This window comes from Nelumbo nucifera, chromosome 8 (assembly GCF_055504915.1).
Source record: "Nelumbo nucifera cultivar China Antique chromosome 8, China Antique-T2T, whole genome shotgun sequence".
Lineage (NCBI taxonomy): Eukaryota > Viridiplantae > Streptophyta > Magnoliopsida > Proteales > Nelumbonaceae > Nelumbo > Nelumbo nucifera.
In genome coordinates this window covers 47365-67092 of record NC_142656.1, presented here as the reverse complement: position 1 = coordinate 67092, position 19728 = coordinate 47365, and the positions used below count along the sequence as shown (strand labels likewise).

At 41.4% G+C, this 19728-nt stretch overlaps 1 protein-coding gene across 1 annotated transcript in view; it reads left to right on the top strand.

The window, feature by feature from the left end:
* The window catches only part of LOC104590428 (uncharacterized), a 101386-nt gene that overhangs the window by 54819 nt on the left and 26839 nt on the right, over positions 1-19728 (top strand). The window contains 3 exon segments of the mRNA XM_088892887.1: positions 5301-5424; positions 18727-18792; positions 19025-19063. Of these exon segments, the coding sequence (XP_088749013.1) occupies positions 5301-5424; positions 18727-18792; positions 19025-19063 (229 nt within the window).

Here is a 19728-nt window from a genome sequence, read left to right as displayed (position 1 = left end):
CTAGTGTATTGTTGGATGAATATAACTTCAGAGAATGGTCTGTTTCAGCCATGTTCTTCATTACTTCCCGGGAACTTACGGGTTATTTAGATGGGCAGAAGAAGGAACCTGTAGTGGGTAGTGCGGAGTATGTAGTATGGCGTAAGGAAAATGCTACTGTGATGTCCTGACTGCTTGCTTCGATGACTCCAAGAGTGGCCAGGACTGTTTAACACTTTCCTACCATTGCTAAGATTTGGGAGAAAGTCTCTAAAACTTATGGACAAAGAAAGAACAATGCCAGAATTTATAGACTGAACCAAGACATTGCTGCATTGAGACAAGGAGATATGACAGTTGCAACGTATTTTGCAACCCTAGAAGGACTATGGGAAGAACTTGATCGTCATCTTATTCTTGATTGGGAGAATGCAAAAGACAAGGAGAGGCATGACAAACAAATTGAAGAGGGTAGAGCCTTTAAGTTCTTGGCTGGTTTAGACCCAATGTATGAGAGCATAAGGTCTCAAATTCTGGGAAGGGATGAAATGCCAGATTTACACCATGTCTATTATCTAGTAAGGAATGAAGAGGTTAGGAGGAAAGAGATGCAAGTTGACACTCAAATACAACCAGTTGAACAGCCTGTTGAACATTCAGCCCTGATTCCTTCAAACCAAAAGGGGAGCAAGCATTCAGACAAGAGGCATCTTAAGTGCTCTCATTGTGGTGGTGAAAGGCATGTAAAAGAGACTTGTTGCGTTCTTTATCCTCATCTGAAACCAGCTGCATTAAGGAAAGACAAGAAGCCCTAGAACAATCAAACAACAATTGGGAACCATGTTACTAGTCATAGTGGTGATAACTCGAAGAACACATCTACAGTTGCATCTTCTCCCATGGGACAGACTGCTAATTCCTCCACATCCGGGTCCTTGGGTTTCACTGCTGATGAGGTAGAGGTCCTTAGCCGGGCCCTAACCCGTCTAAGGACTAATTCCCTTGCTTCCACCTCTCTTGCCAGATCAGGTATTGTCTCTGCTTATAGCACAACTAGTTCTATAGACTCTACTAATTGGATTATTGATTCCGGTGCAACTGACCACAGGACACACATGTCCTCTTTATTTTCTTCTTACCAATTGATGTCTGGCCAAGATAAGATGAGAGTTGCTGACGGTTCCCTCTCCACCATCTCTGGGAAGGGGGGGGGGGTTGACCTAAGCAAGAACCTCTCTCTTAAATCTGTTCTACATGTTCCAAATCTTACTTCCAATCTCTTATCTGTTTCGAAGCTTACCAAGAATTTAAACTATAGCGTAACTTTCTTTCCTACTCATCGTGTCTTTTAGGACAGATTGACGAAGAGAACGATTGGGAACGGTCACGAGTGTGGAGGTCTCTACTATTTTGATGTTGACATAAGTTCGGCCTTACAATCATCTGCTACCGGTAGCCAGAATAATGAGGAGTCAATAGCTAGGTTTCACTTGTGGCATGCTAGGCTAGGTCATTTACCTTTTTCATCATTGCAAGGGATGTTTCCTGAATTATTCAAGGGTATTTCGAGTCAAAGTTTAGTTTGTGAAGTGTGTTAGTTGTCAAGACAATGTAGAACTCTATCCAATTTCTAGTAATGAAATTCAAGCTCCTTTTGATTTGGTCCATTCTGATGTTTGGGGCCCTTCACCCCTTGTTTCTGTGGATGGCTTTCGTTACTTTATCAGTTTTATTGATCACTACTCACGATGCACATGGATCTACTTGTTAAAAGGACGTGATGAAGTGCCACGGATAACCATGGCATTTTGTAAAATGATTGAAACTCAATTTGACAAGATTAAGCAATTCCGTTCAGACAATGCTGCTGAATATTTTGAAAGATCCTTGAACCTGTTAATGGAAGATGCTGGCATGCTATATCAGTCATCTTGTGCTAGTACCCCTCAACAGAATGGGGTTGCTGAGCGCAAAAATAGACACTTATTGGAGTCCTCTCGAGCTTTATTATTTCAGCACAAGGTTCCCAAGCACTACTGGTCTCAAGCAGTCCTTACCACATCATATCTGATAAATCGGATGCCATCCAAGGTGTTGGGTATGAAAACTCATTTCTCTGTCCTTTGCCCTAATCTTCCTGACTTTCCTCTTCCACCTAGAGTCTTTGGTTGTGTATGTTTTATACATGTAAAGGATCCAAAGAAGACCAAGTTGGATCCTAGGGCTACGAAAGGAATCTTTCTTGGGTACTCTCCTACACAGAAAGGTTACAAGTGTTATGATCCCGTTACCAAGAAGAAATACGTCACAAAAGATGTGGTATTTTTCGAGTCTCACTCCTATTTTCATTCTTCCTAGAATCCTCTTCAGGGGGAGACTAGTGGGATGGAAGAAGATTCTTCTTTCCCCTCCTTTTTTGTGCGTCTTTTTGCCTCGGGCCTTCCATCTTCTCCTCCTGGTCCTCCTAGTTGTAGCATCCCGAGTGAACCTAGTGAGGCTACCATTGCACCTATTACCACTCTTGATGCTGCAGATGTAATTGAGGACACCAGTAAGCAACGAAAAGATATAAGAATCACCTACAACAGAAGGAAAAAAGACCCTTTAACTCATGGCAGCAATCAATCGGACTCGGATCAATCTGCCTCAGCAGCTCTAGGTAATCCTATCACTCATACTTCTGATTTGGATCTCCCTATTGCTCTTTGTAAGTCTACCCGTTCTTGTACTATCCGACACCCCATTGCTGAATTTGTTTCTTACTCACGTTTATCTCCTCGTTATTATTCCTTTGTGTCTTCTCCGTGCATGTTCCTACTAGGTACTCAGAGGCAGTGTCTGATCTAAGATGGAAAGAGGCTATGAATGAAGAAATGAAAGCCTTAATGAAAGCAAGGACTTGGGAATTAGTGGATCTACCAGAAGGGAAGAACACTGTGGGATGCAAGTGGGTGTTCACTGTAAAGCATGGGAGGACGAGTCCATTGAAAGATACAAGGCCAGACTTGTGGCAAAGGGGTTTACTCAAAAGGAAGGGATTGACTACAAAGAGACCTTTGCTCTAGTCACGAAGCTCAACACAATCCGGGTCTTATTGTCATTAGCTGCAAATTTCTCATGGGAGCTACATCAGTTGGATGTGAAGAACGCTTTTCTAAATGGTGACCTATGTGAAGAGGTATTCATGGATCCTCCACCAGGTTTTGGCTTTGATGGGAAAGTATGTAAACTGAGGAAAGCATTATATGGCCTTAAGCAATCTCCTCGGGCTTGGTTTGAGAGACTTTGTGGGGCCATGAAGAGAGTGGGATACACTCAAAATGGTGCAGATCATACTTTGTTCATAAGGAAACAAAATAGCCGACTTACGATACCCATCGCCTATGTGGATGATATGGTGATTACAGGGGATGATCTGGAAGAGATACAAAGATTAAAGGAGTTCTCGGCTTTTGAGTTTGAGATCAAAGACTTGGGCCATCTGAGATACTTCCTTGGAATTGAAGTTGCTAGGTCACAAGAGGGCATCTATATATGTTAGCGGAAGTATGTCCTTGACCTTCTAGGGGAGACATGTATGATGGAGTGTAGACCAGCAGATACTCCAATAGAATAGAACCATGGTCTACAGGAATCAGTTGGAGAGGACTACCTTGATAAAGAAAGATACCAAAAACTGGTAGGGAATTTGATATCTGTACATGTTGTCAGCCAGTTCATGCACTCTCCAAAGATTCCTCATATGAGAGCAGTGGGAAGAATTCTTAGGTACTTGAAGACTTGCCCAGGGAAAGGAATTCTGTTCAAAAAACACAATATAATTGAAATTGAAGCGTATACTGATCCAGATTGGGCTGGCTCTGTTGGCGACAGGAAGTCTACTTCTGGGTATTGCACGTTTGTTGGAGGAAATCTGGTTACATGGCAAAGTAAAAAGCAGAATGTGGTTTCTAGATCAAGTGCAGAGGCTGAATATTGAGCTATGGCTCATGGTGTTGCTGAATTACTGTGGCTTAGGACCCTTCTTGTTGAGCTCGTGGTAAAGGTCGAGTGTCCACTCAGGCTGTACTGTGACAACATGGCTGCCACCAACATTGCAAATAACCCAATGCAACATGATAGGACGAAGCACATTGAGATTGACCGACACTTCGTTAGAGAAAGAATCGTTTCAGGAGAACTCTGCATTCCTTACACTCCTTCCGAGATGCAGATTGCGGATATGTTAACTAAAGGACTAGCTTCAACGAAGTTCTCAGACTTACTTGGCAAGCTAAACATGACTGACATCCATGCTTAGCTTGAGGGGGAGTTTTGGTTCGGCTGTTTTTAGTGTTTATGTTAGTCATATTTGTGTCGTAAGTTCTTAGTTATTGGGCCTAAACTTGTTTAATGTTTTATTTGTCTAGGTGTCCCATCACTAATCATGGGCATTCTAGTCCATTCATGTAACATTATTTTATAATCATCTATATAAGATTGTAGGGTCGGCTGAAGTGAGTATTCCTTCTTGTTCAAAACTTCTTCTTCTTCTTCTTCTTCTTCTTCTTCTTCTTCGGCTGTTGTGTTCCAGCAAACATTAGGGACATTTTAAACCATGCTTTAGGCAGCACCACAAAGGACCTTTCCAAAGGAGGCACAAGAGAACAAGCCAATGGAGTTCAAGGTCCAAGTGAAGGGAATAGAGAGGATCCATAGCCAGTGACACCTTATTTTCCCCCAAACCTCTTTTCTGATCGATGTCCCAAGACAACCCTAATTTTCTGTTTTTTTTTATCTATTGGGGCCTTTGCCTTCGATAACCTCAAATATGCATTACAATATATTTTCAAACTTAATTTTCTATTCCATCTTTTTAAAATAATAGTGAGGATAGGGTTTCTTTTTTGGGAGAAAAGGATTGTTTGTAATGCTTATTGAGTACTACTAAATTACAATTTGTCTACAAAATGCACATGTTGCTTATCAAAACTACTTTCTCTTGCATATGCTGCCATGTGTAGCACTTGAGCTCAACCACTTGTTTACACCTTTTTCTTTAATTCATTTTAATTTTGTAATATATAAAGTTTAAATTCCGAGGTCTCAGTTGATGGAGACCAACGTGCATGTAAGAAGCTACCTTTTGGTGTTCGTGTCCATAGGAGTATGTACAGTCCACAACCTAGAAATACTTGTATTAGGTGATTACAAAATATTGTTTTGGAAATTGTTTTCTTTGAAACCATTGAACAATTCTTGCTGCCTTTTTTTCCTTTTCTAAAATTGATATTTCTCTTGTCACCAGTGGTAATTGTCTGTGCATATGCATGCCAAAACAGGTTCGAGGCTCTTCTTTTCAAATTGGAGGTTTTGGATCACAAGGCCCGGGAAAGAGCAGGGATCATAATGCCTACTCTTGGTTCGCCTGTCCCAGTTCTTTTACAATTGGATTCTGCAGTTGAGGTGAATTAGGTTTCATTTCTTTTGAAGATAAATGATGAAAAAATTTTTTGAGGAAAGAAGAAAGAGAGGAGAGCAAACGGTGATAAGAAATCACCACAATCACTACAAACAACAACAGATCAACACCAAACAAGCAAAAGCTCGAAACATTCCACGCCCAGCTCAAACACCCAATTAGATCACAAGCCGACCCCTGACTTGACCCAGTGTTAGTGGTGTTAGTGAAGGGGTATTTTGGTCTTTGCACTTGTTGAGAATGTTGATGTGTACTGTTATGTTAGTTCGAGTGCCTCTTACTTAAATAAGGGCACTTAAGTCTTTTCCAATAAGTTAATAGTATAATAACAGGTCTGGCCGAATCTAAGGAAAACTTTTTTTCCTCTCCTACTTCTACTTCTTGCTGTTCACTTTACTTTACAGTCAACGAACAAGACAGAATTCTAGGGCAGGTCGAACTTCAACATGGTATCAGAGCCACATTGAACAAATCAGACTTGCTAGAATTCTGTCTTCTGCGCATTCGAACTAGGGTTTCTCTTGGGTTTCTCAGCTGTGAGTTGGAGACTGGGAAAAGGGCTGAAAAGGAGTGATCGCCCTCTTCCCTTGGAGGTTCCTATTGCCTCCGATTGTGTCGTTGGTGATTGGTTGCTGTGGTTTCTAAGCCCTAATTAGGGCTGGTATGTGTGGTGCAGTGGTGCCTCAGTCCTTCGTGTGGTTGGCCTTCAGGCGATGAGGTAAAGTTTCTTTTTATGCATATTTTCTGTTATGGAATACATGAGAGGTGTAGTACAGTTCGTATGATGGGTTTTCAGATTGCAGTATGCTAGGGTTTATTCTGGTTTGTGTGTGATTCGAAGGGAAATAGTGTCTACTTAATAGTGAAACTTCCGATAGCTGTGGATTAGGGTTTGTGGTGTTACAAGTGTGGTTTTCAGCATTTAATATTGCTGAAATTAGTGTGCAGACTTCGGTGAGTAGGGTTTGTGGTGTTGCAGTTTTCAGCATTTAATATTGCTGAAATCAGGGTGCAGATTTCGGTGAGTAGGGTTTGTGGTGTTGCAGTTCTCAGCAATTATTACTGTTGAAATCAATGTGCAGATTTCGGTGAAGTGTTTGTGTTTGTGTGTAGTGTGTAGTGCTCAGAATTCAGTGATAAGGGAGTTTGGCAATGGCAGATAACAGTGATAGTAATCCTAGTGTTTGTATATCTACTGACTACCTGAATGTCCAAATGACCTCCATTAAACTGAATGGAGAGAACTATGTCCCTTGGGCCAAGTCTGTAGAGGTTTTTCTGAAGGCGAAGAAGAAAGTGAAGCACATAAGAGAGGAGAAACCCCCGCTAATTCTCAGGAGTATGAAGACTGGGAACAGGAAGATGCACAAATCATCACATGGTTGTGGAACAGTATGGAACCCAGAATCAGTGTGAACTTCATGTTTCTTGACATAGCCAAAGAGGTGTGGGATCATGCTAAGAAACTGTATTCAGGTCAGAATAATACCACTAGGGTATATCAACTGTATCAGGAATACTTCAATCTGCAATAGGGAAATCAGAGCCTTGAGGAGTACTATGCCAGTGTGAGAAATATCCGTAATGAGTTAAACGTCTATCATCTTCTCACTTCTGATGTCAAAGTTCAACAGCAACAGCGAGAGCAGCTTGATGTGACACAGTTTCTGGTGGGGCTGAAGTCTGAGTATGAACCAGTACGAGCCCAGATACTAGGGGGATCTGCTCTTCCATCTTTAGAGGAGGTGTTTGCTCATCTTCGGAGGGCTTCCATTGGATCTATGGATTCTAATGTCTCAGATAAATCAGCATTTGCAGTATCGAGAGGTCGAGGTGGCAGAAGTGGGGCTCGAGGAGCCCAGCCTGGTAGGAGTGGTAGTGGTGGACCTACACATATCTGTGGTGGTGGTCGTACTAGAGGCAGAGATTTAGGGGGAGCTCGTGGTAGAGGACGTGGCTCGGGTCCACGGAAGTGTACTCATTGTGGTTTGGATGGACATACTATTAACTACTGCTATGACTTACATGGTCCTCCCTCGACGTGGGCCAACCATGCCATGACTAGTGACACCAGTTTTAGCTCTAGATAGGAGAACCGGGCAGCTGATCCGATGCCTTCTACTCCCTCAGATGGTCCAGGCAAGGAGATGGTGAGTGTTCCTCGGGATGAGTATGAAAGGTTTGTTCAATCCAAGTCGTAGCAGAACACAACTACCTTTGCACACTCAGGTATGGCTTGTTTGGCATCCACACCCAACCCTTGGATTATTGACTCTGGAGCCTCCGATCACATGACGGGAACTCCAGGTGTGTTTTCATCTCTCACCCATTGCTCAACATCACAATCTGTTACCCTTGCTAATGGCTCCACATCATCTATCTGTGGTGTTGGTAATGTTGACCTAGACCCTGTATCCCTATCCTCTGTTTCATTTGTACCTAAGCTTCCATTTAATCTTATGTCTGTTAGTAAGCTGACCAAGTCCCTTAAGTGCTCCATCACATTTTACCCCTCTATGTGTGTTTTTCAGGATCTCAAGACGGGAATGAAGATTGGTGGAGGGCATGAAGCCGGTGGACTGTATTATCTTGATGGTGGTGGAAGAACGTCAACGGCCCTTCAATCATGCATTTCTCCTCTCTAGTGGCATTGTAGATTTGGTCATCCTTCGCTGAAAGTGTTGCAGTCCTTAGTCCCTTCATTGAGTCAACTTTCTATTTTAGATTGTGAGTCATGTCAATTTGGGAAACACCATCGTGTTCCCTTTCGTTCTAGGGTCGATAACCGTGTGTCGAGTCTTTTTTCTTTAATTCATTCAGATGTTTGGGGTCCTTATAAAGTGATGTCATATAATGGATACATATATTTTGTTATTTTTGTTGATGACTGTTCAAGAATGACGTGGCTCTATTTAATGAAAGAAAGAAGTGAATTATTTGCCATCTTCTAGAAATTTTATGCTGAGATCCGCAATCAATTTGGCGTTCACATCAAAATTTTCCATTCTGATAATGGTCGTGAATACTTGTCTTCATCTTTTCAAGAATACTTGGACCAACATGGCATTATACACCAAACTTCCTGTGCCTACACTCCGCAACAAAATGGGGTTGCTGAGAGAAAGAACCGACATCTTGTAGAAATGGTACGCTCCCTCATGCACCACATGAATGTTCCCAAAACCTTTTGGAGCGATGCAATGCTCACCTCTTGTTTCTTAATTAATCGGATGCCCACGTCTATTCTTGATGGGCGTTCTCCTTTTAGTGTCTTATTCCCCAACATGTCTCCGTTTCCGCTTCCTCCTTGGGTATTTGGGTGTGTCTGCTTCGTTCATAATCTGGGTCCTGGGACTGACAAGTTAGATGCACGTTCCCTGAAGTGTATCTTCCTTGGCTATTCCCGAACTCAGAAAGGGTACAAGTGTTATCATCCCAGTTCTCATCGTTCCTTGGTATGTGTTGATGTTACATTCTTCGAGTCTACCCCGTTCTTCGTGGGGTCCGGTGATCTGCTCCCTCCACATCACCACCTCCTCTTCCTCTTCCTGTGGCTGATCCACCTCCTCTAGTTCCAGTCATGCCTACGTCCTTGCCTCCGGTGCCACCGTTTGTTGACCGTCCACCTATCCGTCACGTGTATACACATCGCTCGCGTGTACCGGCTGCAGCTCCTCCGACTTCATCACCGTCGACAGATCCAACTCCAGCTCCGACACCAGCTTCCGACCTAGATCTTCCTATTGCCTTCCGGAAAGGTAAACGTACCTGCACCCTTCACCCTATTTCCAATTTTGTTTCACTTACTCACCTCTTCGCCTCCCATCGCCAGTTCATCTCTTTGTTATACTCCGTGGTTGTTCTAAGGATGTCCAGGAAGCCCTTACCTCTCCGGAGTGGTGCCGTGCTATGGAAGAAGAGCTCTCTGCTCTGCATCATAATCACACTTGGGACCTCACCACTCTTCCTCCTGGGAAGCAGGCTGTCGGTTGTAAGTGGGTGTATAGTGTTAAGTACTTGCTAGATGGTCGTGTTGAGCGCCTGAAGGCGCGGCTGGTTGCCAAAGGGTACTCCCAAACCTATGGCATTGACTACACAGAGACATTCTCCCCGGTTGCTAAGATAGGGTCAGTTCGTGTTGTCATCTCCCTTGCAGCTATGTATGATTGGCCTCTACATCAGCTAGATATCAAAAATGCCTTTTTGCATGGTGATTTGCTCGAGGAAGTCTACATGGAGCAACCACTAGGGTTTGTTGCTCAGGGAGAGGATGGTAAGGTATGCAGACTTAAGAAGGCTATATATGGACTTAAATAGTCCCCTCGAGCATGGTTTGGTAGGTTCAGCGAGGTGGTCAAGAAGTTTGGTATGAAACAGTGCCAAGTTGATCATTCTGTCTTCAGTCTTGACTCTTCGGCAGGCAAAATAATATTGGTGGTGTATGTGGATGATATCGTTGTGACTGGGAATGATAAAATGGGCATTGATAGATTGAAGGCATTCCTGTAGGAACACTTTCAGACAAAGGACCTTGGCAAGTTGAAATACTTTTTGGGCATAGAGGTAGCAAGATCTAAGCATGGCATTAATTTGTGTCAGATGAAATATGTGCTTGATTTAATGGAAGAAATAGGGTTGCTGGGTACTAAACCGACTAAGACACCTATGGAAACAAATACGAGGCTGAGCAATGATATAGGTGAAGTATTTGAAGACCCTGGCAGATACCGACGACTTGTAGGCAAACTAAACTATCTAACCATTACTCGGCCAGATATTTCATTTGCGGTTAGTGTGGTGAGTCAGTTCATGCAGAAACCTTTGGTCCCACATTGGAATGCAGTGCTAAGGATTGTGAGGTATTTGAAAGGAGCTCCTGGTTGTGGTTTGCTGTACAGGAGTGGTGGAAAACTGGTAGTAGAAGGGTACACTGATGTTGATTGGGCAGGTTCTATGTCTGATAGACGATCTACCACAGGCTATTGCACCTTTCTGGGGGGTAACCTGGTAACGTGGAAAAGTAAGAAGCAAACAATTGTGGCAAGAAGCAGTGCAGAAGCAGAATATAGGGCCATGGCACATACTGCTTGTGAATTAGTGTGGCTAAGGAACCTTCTACAGGAGATAGGATATGACATCAGTACTCCAATGAAGCTCTATTGTGACAATCAGGCAGCGGTTCATATCTCTTCCAATCCGGTGTTTCATGAAAGAACCAAGCACATCGAAGTTGACTGTCATTTTGTGAGAGAGAAGGTGCTGAATGGAGTGATAGAAACTGCATATGTTAGTACGGGAAACCAGTGGGCAGACTTGTTTACAAAAGGTTTGAGTCGGGGGAGAGTGGACTACATATGTAACAAGCTGGGATTATATGATATATACTCACCAACTTGAGGGGGAGTGTTAGTGGTGTTAGTGAAGGGGTATTTTGGTCTTTGCACTTGTTGAGAATGTTGATGTGTACTGTTATGTTAGTTCGAGTGCCTCTTACTTAAATAAGGGCACTTAAGTCTTTTCCAATAAGTTAATAATATAATAACAGGTCTGGCCGAATCTAGGGAAAATTTTTTTTCCTCTCCTACTTCTACTTCTTGCTGTTCACTTTACTTTACAGTCAACGAACAAGACAGAATTCTAGGGCAGGTCGAGCTTCAACAACCCCCATCTCACCTTTCTAGAAACCAAATCTGTCAGACCTCTCTATCTGAGCGTCGACTACAAAAGAAACAGAACTCACTCACCCCAAGCCTCCTATGGGTGAATTAGAATCTCCATTCCTTTTTTGACAACGTGACAAAGCGTCACAGCGTTTGGTGGTCCGATCTTTGGTGAGTTAGGTTTTATTGCATGAACCGAGTCTCCAATTTAATTGTAGACACTGTTTTTTCATTTTTTTTTCCTTTATTTATCCATTATCGGTGCATAGTTTAACTACCTCACTTTTGATTGATTAAGCAAATTAATTAAAGATGAGAAAAGCCAAAAGCTGAAGCATCTAAGCAAAGATTACGAGGAAAGTGCACAAGCCAAAGAAGAGAAATGAAAGAAGAGACAAAATCAGGAGGACTTGTGATACTAAAGATACAAAAAATGAAAAAAAAACTAGTATTATCTCCCCTTTGCAAAGCTAAATACACAAAATCCCACTTTATCCATCACCCTCCAAACCAAGCTGAAGTACCACTTACCATTACCGGCAATGGCTCCAAATATATATTAGAAAACACTTCAGCCTGACATTATGATCACTGTCATTCATGTTTCTCCCATGAGAAACGGCCTGGTCCTGTCCCAACTTTCTCCTGTTATCCTCTAATTGCCTATATGAATTCTTCTGGCTGACCATCCCCTGTCATCCAAAAGGATCCTATCTTTTTACTTAATGGGTTTCTTAATTTCCTCTTTTTTAGAAATGTTACGTTGCAAATGCTTCTGATTAATAAAATAGTTACACTTTTTTTTTGGCTTTTTTTCTTTCTTTCTGCCATTTTTTTGGGAGGATGAGTGAACTTACCCTATCCATGCACTCCTGTTTGCCTCTACGTGAGAGCATTAATCCTATCTTTTGGTAATGATGAAAATTTTCATTAAAGAGGAGAGACATGGGTTGAGGGAGAGGTCAGGATGAGAATCTTGGTAGGGAGGGATAATCTTGGAGTTGATTGTGGAGTTTTTGAAGTTGTTATTTTTTCTTTGTTCTGTTGTGTAAGGGGTGTTGATTGTGGTCATTAGTTTGAGTTTTGTCTCCTTGATCGGGGATCTTGTAGGTTGTGATGAGTTGTTTTTGATGTCGGGGGCTTTATTTTCTTCTCTTGGGTGATTTTTTATCACCTTCCTCTTGTACTTTTTTTAATAACTTTTTATTTTAGTATAAAAATTAAATGACAAGTATTAATGCTTCCAAATCAATGCCATTGTTTGGCATCCTTTACACCTTGAAGCAGTTAATTCAATTTTTGAGTATAAGCTGTTCAGCTGGGTTTAGTATTTGGGTCCATTTTTTTATTGCTCAATTACATGTCTAGGGTCCTATTCATGTCACGTCTTATAATGGCTTTGTGTATTTTTGCAACTTTAATTGATAATTCTTCAATGATTACATTGGCTTTACTTCATCAAAGAATGTTTGTTTTTGATAGTCAATTGTGACTTTAAAGTATTACAGAATGATGAAGTTTCTGTTACCCATAAAAAAGAAATAAAAAGAATGATGAAATTATAATTGTAAGACATTATGAGCCCAGCTAGCCACTGCTACACTCATATACCCTTTTGAGACTTCAGCCTACACCATTTACATTGGTAGGCCCACAATACATGCTTTGCCCTGGTTGGTACCCTGTTAGCTAAAGAATCTGCCACATTGTTCCTTTCTCTTGGGATTCAGCATATCTGTGCTCTTAACATAGCTAGCATTCTTCTCTTAGTATACTTCTTTACCTCCATATCCTGGGTTACCCTCAATTTAACAGTTAAATGTTTGTCCTGAAATCCCCTTCCACCAAAATATCCTTTAATTTTTGTGATGCTCCAATTTCAAGCTATAGGGTGCAGAAATTTCTGCTCGAAGAACTATTCCTTGTTCTGTCGGGCCTGAATAGAGTGACAAAATTGCTTTACTTGCACTTGCATCTCTTATAACCCCACCATTCCGTTCCAGTTGCTCTCGTATAACTTCTGTCAAGATTCAACTTGACTTGTGGAGAATAAACTTAACATTCGCAACTTGACTTGTGGAGAATAAGCTTAACATTCACTTTTTTATGTGAGAGTTAACAATTTAAGCCCCTAATATGGGCTTTTAAGGGTTTGCCTCGAGGGGGTTGATACAAAGACAGCTTGTAGATACAAAGACCTCTCTGAACCAGTTTCAAAGAAAAACTATAAAAAAAGGCAAGCAAACATATAGGCTGATACATCCCTACCAGTGTATTGGCCTGTATACGTTTTACATATTATATAAAATTTCAATTTATATTTTTTATTCATATTATGTTTAATATTTTATTTTTTGTATTTTTGAATTTTTTGGCATTTGTTTTGAAATTTCTGACATCATTTTATAGTTTTTTTTTTTATATTTTTATGCCTTGCTTAAAAAAAGGAGTGTGCCTTTACTTTTAAAACACTGCCTGTTCCTACACTGACTGTGTGACCACCAGTTGAGAGGGTGTACACTCTTTGCAGAACAACATGACAATCTTTGGCAATAGGTTTAATTAATTAATTATATATTATAGTATATTATTTATTTATTTTCCTTGCAACTCCTGGGTGTCAACTCTTTTGCAATGCTGATTGCATGTATTCATTATTCGGCACTTGTGCTCTGTAGTGAACCATAGAGGAGTGGCCTGGGTATGGTGTAGATGAGAGATGACCATTGAGGTGAGAATTCTACATATTTTTGTAATTAAATATATGCACATTGTGTGTGTGGGGGTGGGGGGAGTGAAGGAATGCAAATCTCCCAATGTGTAAACCACTCATAGAAGGAAGTAACAAAGCTTGTGAATGCTAAGCTTATTCACTGGCTTCAGCAGGTTGGCCAGTTTTGAGCAGACCTGCTCACAGGCCCGGAGCCTGAGCCTGACCTATATAAAGCCTGAAGCCCGGTTTGGACAGAAGCCCGGTTTGGACAGATATTTTGTAGTATATTAGTTATATATTATTAATAATAATAATACATTCCATTCTTCATTTAAACTTCTATGTCATAATTAAAAGGTTGTCTCTACCCTAGCATAGATGTAATTAAGAGAATGCCTATGACCCACCTCACCCAATGATTCTGATGCATAGGTCATTGATGCATAGGTCATGGATGGGTTCAAGAGCTACAGAACTGACCAAGACTGGGAGATGGAGAAGATTGGTGAAGGTGGAACCCAAGACTCTGTTGTTCGAGATCTACAGAACTCAAGGTAAGCTCACCTTGAAGGTAAGGGAGATGAATGTGTTGATGGTGCTGTTAGTGGGAAAAGAAGTAATAGAATGGTTTCAGGGGTTTGTGGTAGAAGCCTTATCTCAGAGGAGAGAAGATACCTATAAGAATACAAAGATCAAGGTAAATAGAGGGTTTAAGGCTGAAAGGAAATCAAATGCTAGAGGAAGATTCATAACACTTAATGAATTTTTCAGTAAAGGGAAAACAGATTATATGCTTACCTGAAGGAAGGGAAAGTGAAGGATGGAAGGAGATTTTAACAGTTCTCAGAGAGTTCTTGGAGCAGAGTGAGCAGCAAGAAGCCCAGGCTTATAACAAGGAAAGGGAGACCACTTCAGCAGTGACAAACATGTAGAACCAGGGCAGGTCTGCCAGGTCATGGAGGAGCAGAAGGATCCAAAAGATCTCTCAATTGTAATTAGAAAGGGTACTCAGGGAAGTAGGGTGATTGCTGGCTGAGGTATGGAGGAGTGAAAAAAGAAACTGGTGATTCAAACTAGCAGCAGCCAGTGGATTGGAAGTTCATAGCAGTAATGATGGAGTTAAAAATAAAAAAAAAAACTCCATTATTATTACCCATTTGAAAAATGTGAGGCTCTAGTCAATTTACTAGATAATGAGAAAGAGATAGATGCAACAAACATCAATTCCTCTTCGGGTTATGTGACAGTGTCAAGATGGTGCCCTCTGTCTAATGCCAGAGAAGCTGGTATTGAAGATAATATCATCGTTAGAATAATTGGGTTGCCCTTTCATCTGTGGAAAGTTTGTATCCTTGGCATCCATTTGCAGTGCTCAGTTGGTCGGTGTTTATGCATGTGATCTTGATTCAGCAGCCTAAGCTCAATGGTGTGAAACCAGAAGAAATACCCAGAAAGGTGGAGTTTGTGACAGATGGTTCATCTTCCTACTCTGTGTGGATGACAACCTCCATGGAAGCCTTTTTGGGGAAGGAAGGTAGGAGGGAAGAAGATGAACAGGTGGAGAGGGAGTGTTTATATGGCAATTCCTGGTTTGTTGGGGCATTAGGGAACAAAAGTTTCACCAAATTGGAACAGCAAAGGTAGAGTGTGGAGAATGCCAAACGGCGAAAAGCAATGACAGATGGCTTTTCATATGCCCAAGTGTTAATTAATAGTTTTAAAGAAAGCACACATGTCCAGATAGAAGAGAATTTAAATTCAACCAGAAGGGAGAGTCAAACCGGGTGGGCCTAATGGATCAGGCCCATCTGCGTGGCTCTTTAAGTAGTCACGTGAAGGAGGCTGGGATTAAAGAGGGAGTTGGGCCGGGTTTGTCAAAAGAGATACGTGGAGAACATATGTTGGAAGGTGGGCTGACATTAAGGCCCATAAAAGAGAGGACACATGATTCTTTAAAGACTCACATTAGTTAAGTTGGGGGGATGATGGGGGACGGTATTTTGGGTCCGTCATCGTCCTTAGCCGAAGTTTGACAGATGGGAAAAGAAAAGGTTTCCACACAGTCGGATATGCGGTGAATTCCAAGAGAAGACAAACATGGTGGATCGCCGGAAAAATGCAATCTAAGATTTGTCTTTTGCTCATGAAGATTAGCAGGGGTTGGGTCATATAGAAGGAGGTTGGGGAAGGTTAGTGCGTCTAATCAGTTGAAGGCAAAAAAAGTAGCTGGACTTAAAAATCATGTCTTAAAACCTCTCAACAGTTTAGGAAAGAGGAAGAAAGAGGTTTGGGAGTGGCTGACCACAAGGTTTGTTTGCACTGAAGAGCTGAGCTCATCAAATTGTCTGAGAAGTTTGAAGGTTGAAACAGGCCCAGATACGATACCGGATGAATCTCAAATGATTTTGTTGGAACCAGATGATGGTGCCACGAAAGGTAGGGTTGCGGTAGAGGAGAGTTCTAGGGTCTTGACGACAACTAGTTCTGCTGAATCAGATGGGGTTGAAGGGGATGGAGTAAGTGCTCTAGGCGATGCATCGAAGAGTAAGGTAAGTTCACGAGGGACTGGCAGTAGGGTCTTGGATCTGGTTTTCGGGGGAGAAACGAGTACAGTGGAAGTGTATCTGGTTTGTGAGGTGGAAGTTTTGAGAATCGGTTTTAGTAGGAAAATTGGGGGTAGATTTAGGTATGAGAAAGGTTGAAGGAGTCTCAAAAAGTCCTTGTTAATGACACACTTAAAACAGGGGAGCTGAGAAAACCAAAGGGTGTCGGAAACAGGCAGCTGGTTCATGTTACCAAAGTCTTTCATAGACATAAGGAAGAGATAGTTGGGGACGACCCTTGCTGCAGATTCAAGATAATTTACAAAAGGTAGGGATCGAAAAACAAGGCTTGAGGTCAAACCTTGATGAAAGATTTTAGGTTCTTTTCCATCCAGCAAAAATTTGAGGACTCGCGAAGGGAGAGGGGGGGGGGGGGGAAGAAATGGGTTAAAGCTTACAGAAGAGAAGGAAGGTGAAGAGAACATCACTGAGGAGGTCATAGAAAAAGTGGCAGTGGAGGGAGGGGGGAAGATCAGAAGCATTGGGAAATATGGCAGTCACAGAATCTCAGTTTGAGGAACAAGAGGAAAGGAGAGAGGGGGGGAGTGGAGTTGAAGAGTCTTCCAAGGAAGGTAACTCGGAGAAGGGGACGGTGGGTATTAATCGACTAGTGAATAGACATGTGGAAACTGGGAAGCCTTCGGGTTATTCTTTTTTTTGGAGGGGGGGGGGGGGAGCGGTGGTGAGAAGAGCAATTGAAAATTAAAAAAAAAAAAGGAAGAGTCTAACAAATTGAGAGTTCTTGGGGAAGGAGGGAAGGCTTGGGAGAAAGGTGAAGGAGGAGAGGAAGGAATTGTGGACGAAAAATGATGGGGGGCGGGGTGAAGTGGCCACTGTTGAGGGGAGAAGTTTAATAGTTTTAGCAGAAGTCTCGAGCTTGGTGTGTGGGTTCATTTATTTTGCCTTCAAGGTTATGTATTCAAGACCGTCTTTATCGTGGTTGGAAAAGAAGAAAGTCCTCTTTTGTAGTGCAAGTTTTGATATAGAATAGTATATAATACATTTTTTGCTATTGATATTATTATTACATAATATATTATATAATATTTATTATATTCTTTATTGTGTATATACTATTGTTAAGTTGGACTTGGGCTTGGGCGGGGCTTATTTGGGAAAGCCCGAACCCGAGCCCGTGGGCTTAACACGAACAGGTCTATTTCAGAGGTATGTTGCCTGAGTTTTGTAGAGAACACTGATGTGGTCCCCACTACTGTACTCATAGCAGTTAGTTGTTTGTTGGTAGTTGGTAGCTATTTTAGTCAAGTCTTTGAGTCAGTCTTTAATTATTAGTTTTTTATTTTTTGCCATGTAAGCAGCAAGGGTATTTCAGCCCTTTTATCTTTATTTGGAAATTAGTATAAATAGTAAGAGAGGGGCGGCAGATCTATTATTTCCTCTCTTTTCTAATCTCCCCTTCGAATTCTTCTTCTCCTCCTCTCTTCTCTTCTCTTATCCTCTTCTTCTTTCTCAGTTTTTCTTTTGTTAATTGAACACTAAAACTAGGCCTGATAGTAGTCTTATTCGACTACAACTTTTTTCTTTTAAGTGGACCTTCCAAGAGGGTTCTTGGTTGGATTCCTTCCTCAAGAAGAGCTTGGATCTGCTACCTACCAGATGTTCCCACATCTCTACCCATGAGACATGACAACTGCACATTGGGAATATCTCCCTTGTCATTCATGGGGAGATGTTCCCAATACATGGTGGTGGTGCTTTGTGGGTATGGATGTGGGTAGCAGATCCCGAGTCCCTCAAGAAACATGGTGTAGCTCAATTGACAACTGTGTTGCAATGGGAGCCTTTGGCATAGGAGTTGTTTTCTGCTAGTTCTATGTTGATATAATTTTGGTCCATTCTGGTCCAGTCGGATGAAGAGTCTCTACCAGAATGGCATGAGTTGTTACATTAGAGATAGAAGGTCTTTGGTGAGCAAGGGTGAACCCTCCATTCTATTGAACCTCAGGATCTGAAAATTCATCGTCTGTCTTGCACAAATAAGCATTTATAGGGGCTAGTATGGCAGAGATTTGTTTCTTTGTACCATTTTGTCATTGGTTTTACTTTTGTCTTTTGTGGGAATGGGGCCTGGGGTTGTATTGCCTGGGCTATCTTCTGTTATAGGATGCCTTTTCCTATAATCTTCTTCCTTTGATCTTTGTGAAAATTCTGTAATTAAAAAAAAATCCAGTCCTTACCATTTTGGTTTGTCATGAGATGAGGGTTTTCCCTTAGAGGACATGTGGAATGTTTTGCTTGAGAGATTGATTTTTCATGTTTTAACTGTTTGCAGTTGCCTTTTTGATGCAGGCATTGCAGTCTCATTCTGTAAAGTATGCAGTACTGCAATCTGTATATAACTACTGGAAGACAAAGGTGTGTTTTAGACTGTCCAAGTTGGTTTCCTATTTGTATTTTTTCAAGTATGTTTGTGCATGTCAAGCAGTTAACAGTTTAGTGGTTTTTCTTCTTCTTCATTTTTGAAGTTAAGAGCATATTTTATTTTGTTGTTAACAAATGGCATGATTTCAGTTTATTTATGAATTATGCTTTATGCTTTATGTTGTAGACTAAATTCTTATGTATGGTTTCTTGTTCTTTTTATCAGCGAGAACGGTGGCAAAAGCCTATTCTACGCCGCTTGCAGGTGAGTTTGGTTACTTTATTAATTCATAGTAGTCTTAATGAGTCCATTACCATCCAAGTTATCTGAATTAAAATTACCTTTCTTGTTCATCTTGGACCTGAATCACCTGATTGGTAAGTGGGTTAAATTAACCCCCTCATGCTAAATACTTGCAATTACCTATAAGGGTGATTCAGTGGGTTAAGACTTTGCAAATTTTTGAAAACTATTCAGAAGGAGATATCATCAGGAAGTGGAAAGAAGTGGCTTGGTGAGTTCCAAGGAAGAATGTATCTTACCCAGTTTGGTCCCCTCCAGCTTCAGGGTTCACTAAACTGAACTTTGATGGTAGTAGTGAAGGAAATGCAGGTCTGTTGGGTATAGGGGGAGCTTTCAGGGATGATGAAGGTCGAATTATCGCATTGTATTCTGGTTCTATTGGATGGGGGGACTCTCTTAGAGCTGAAATGTTGGCTGTCTTGGAAGGGTTAAAAAGCTCAAGAGTTAAATATTAGAAATCTGATAGTGGAAGGTGATTCTAAGTTGGCTATCAACTGGCTAATGAAGGATGATTCGAGTCTGTGGAAGTTTCTGAATGAAAAGAAGAAAGTTAGACATCTCATACAAAATATGGAAATCAAGTTTCAACGGACTAAGAGGTGCGCCAATTCCTTGGCAGATTCATT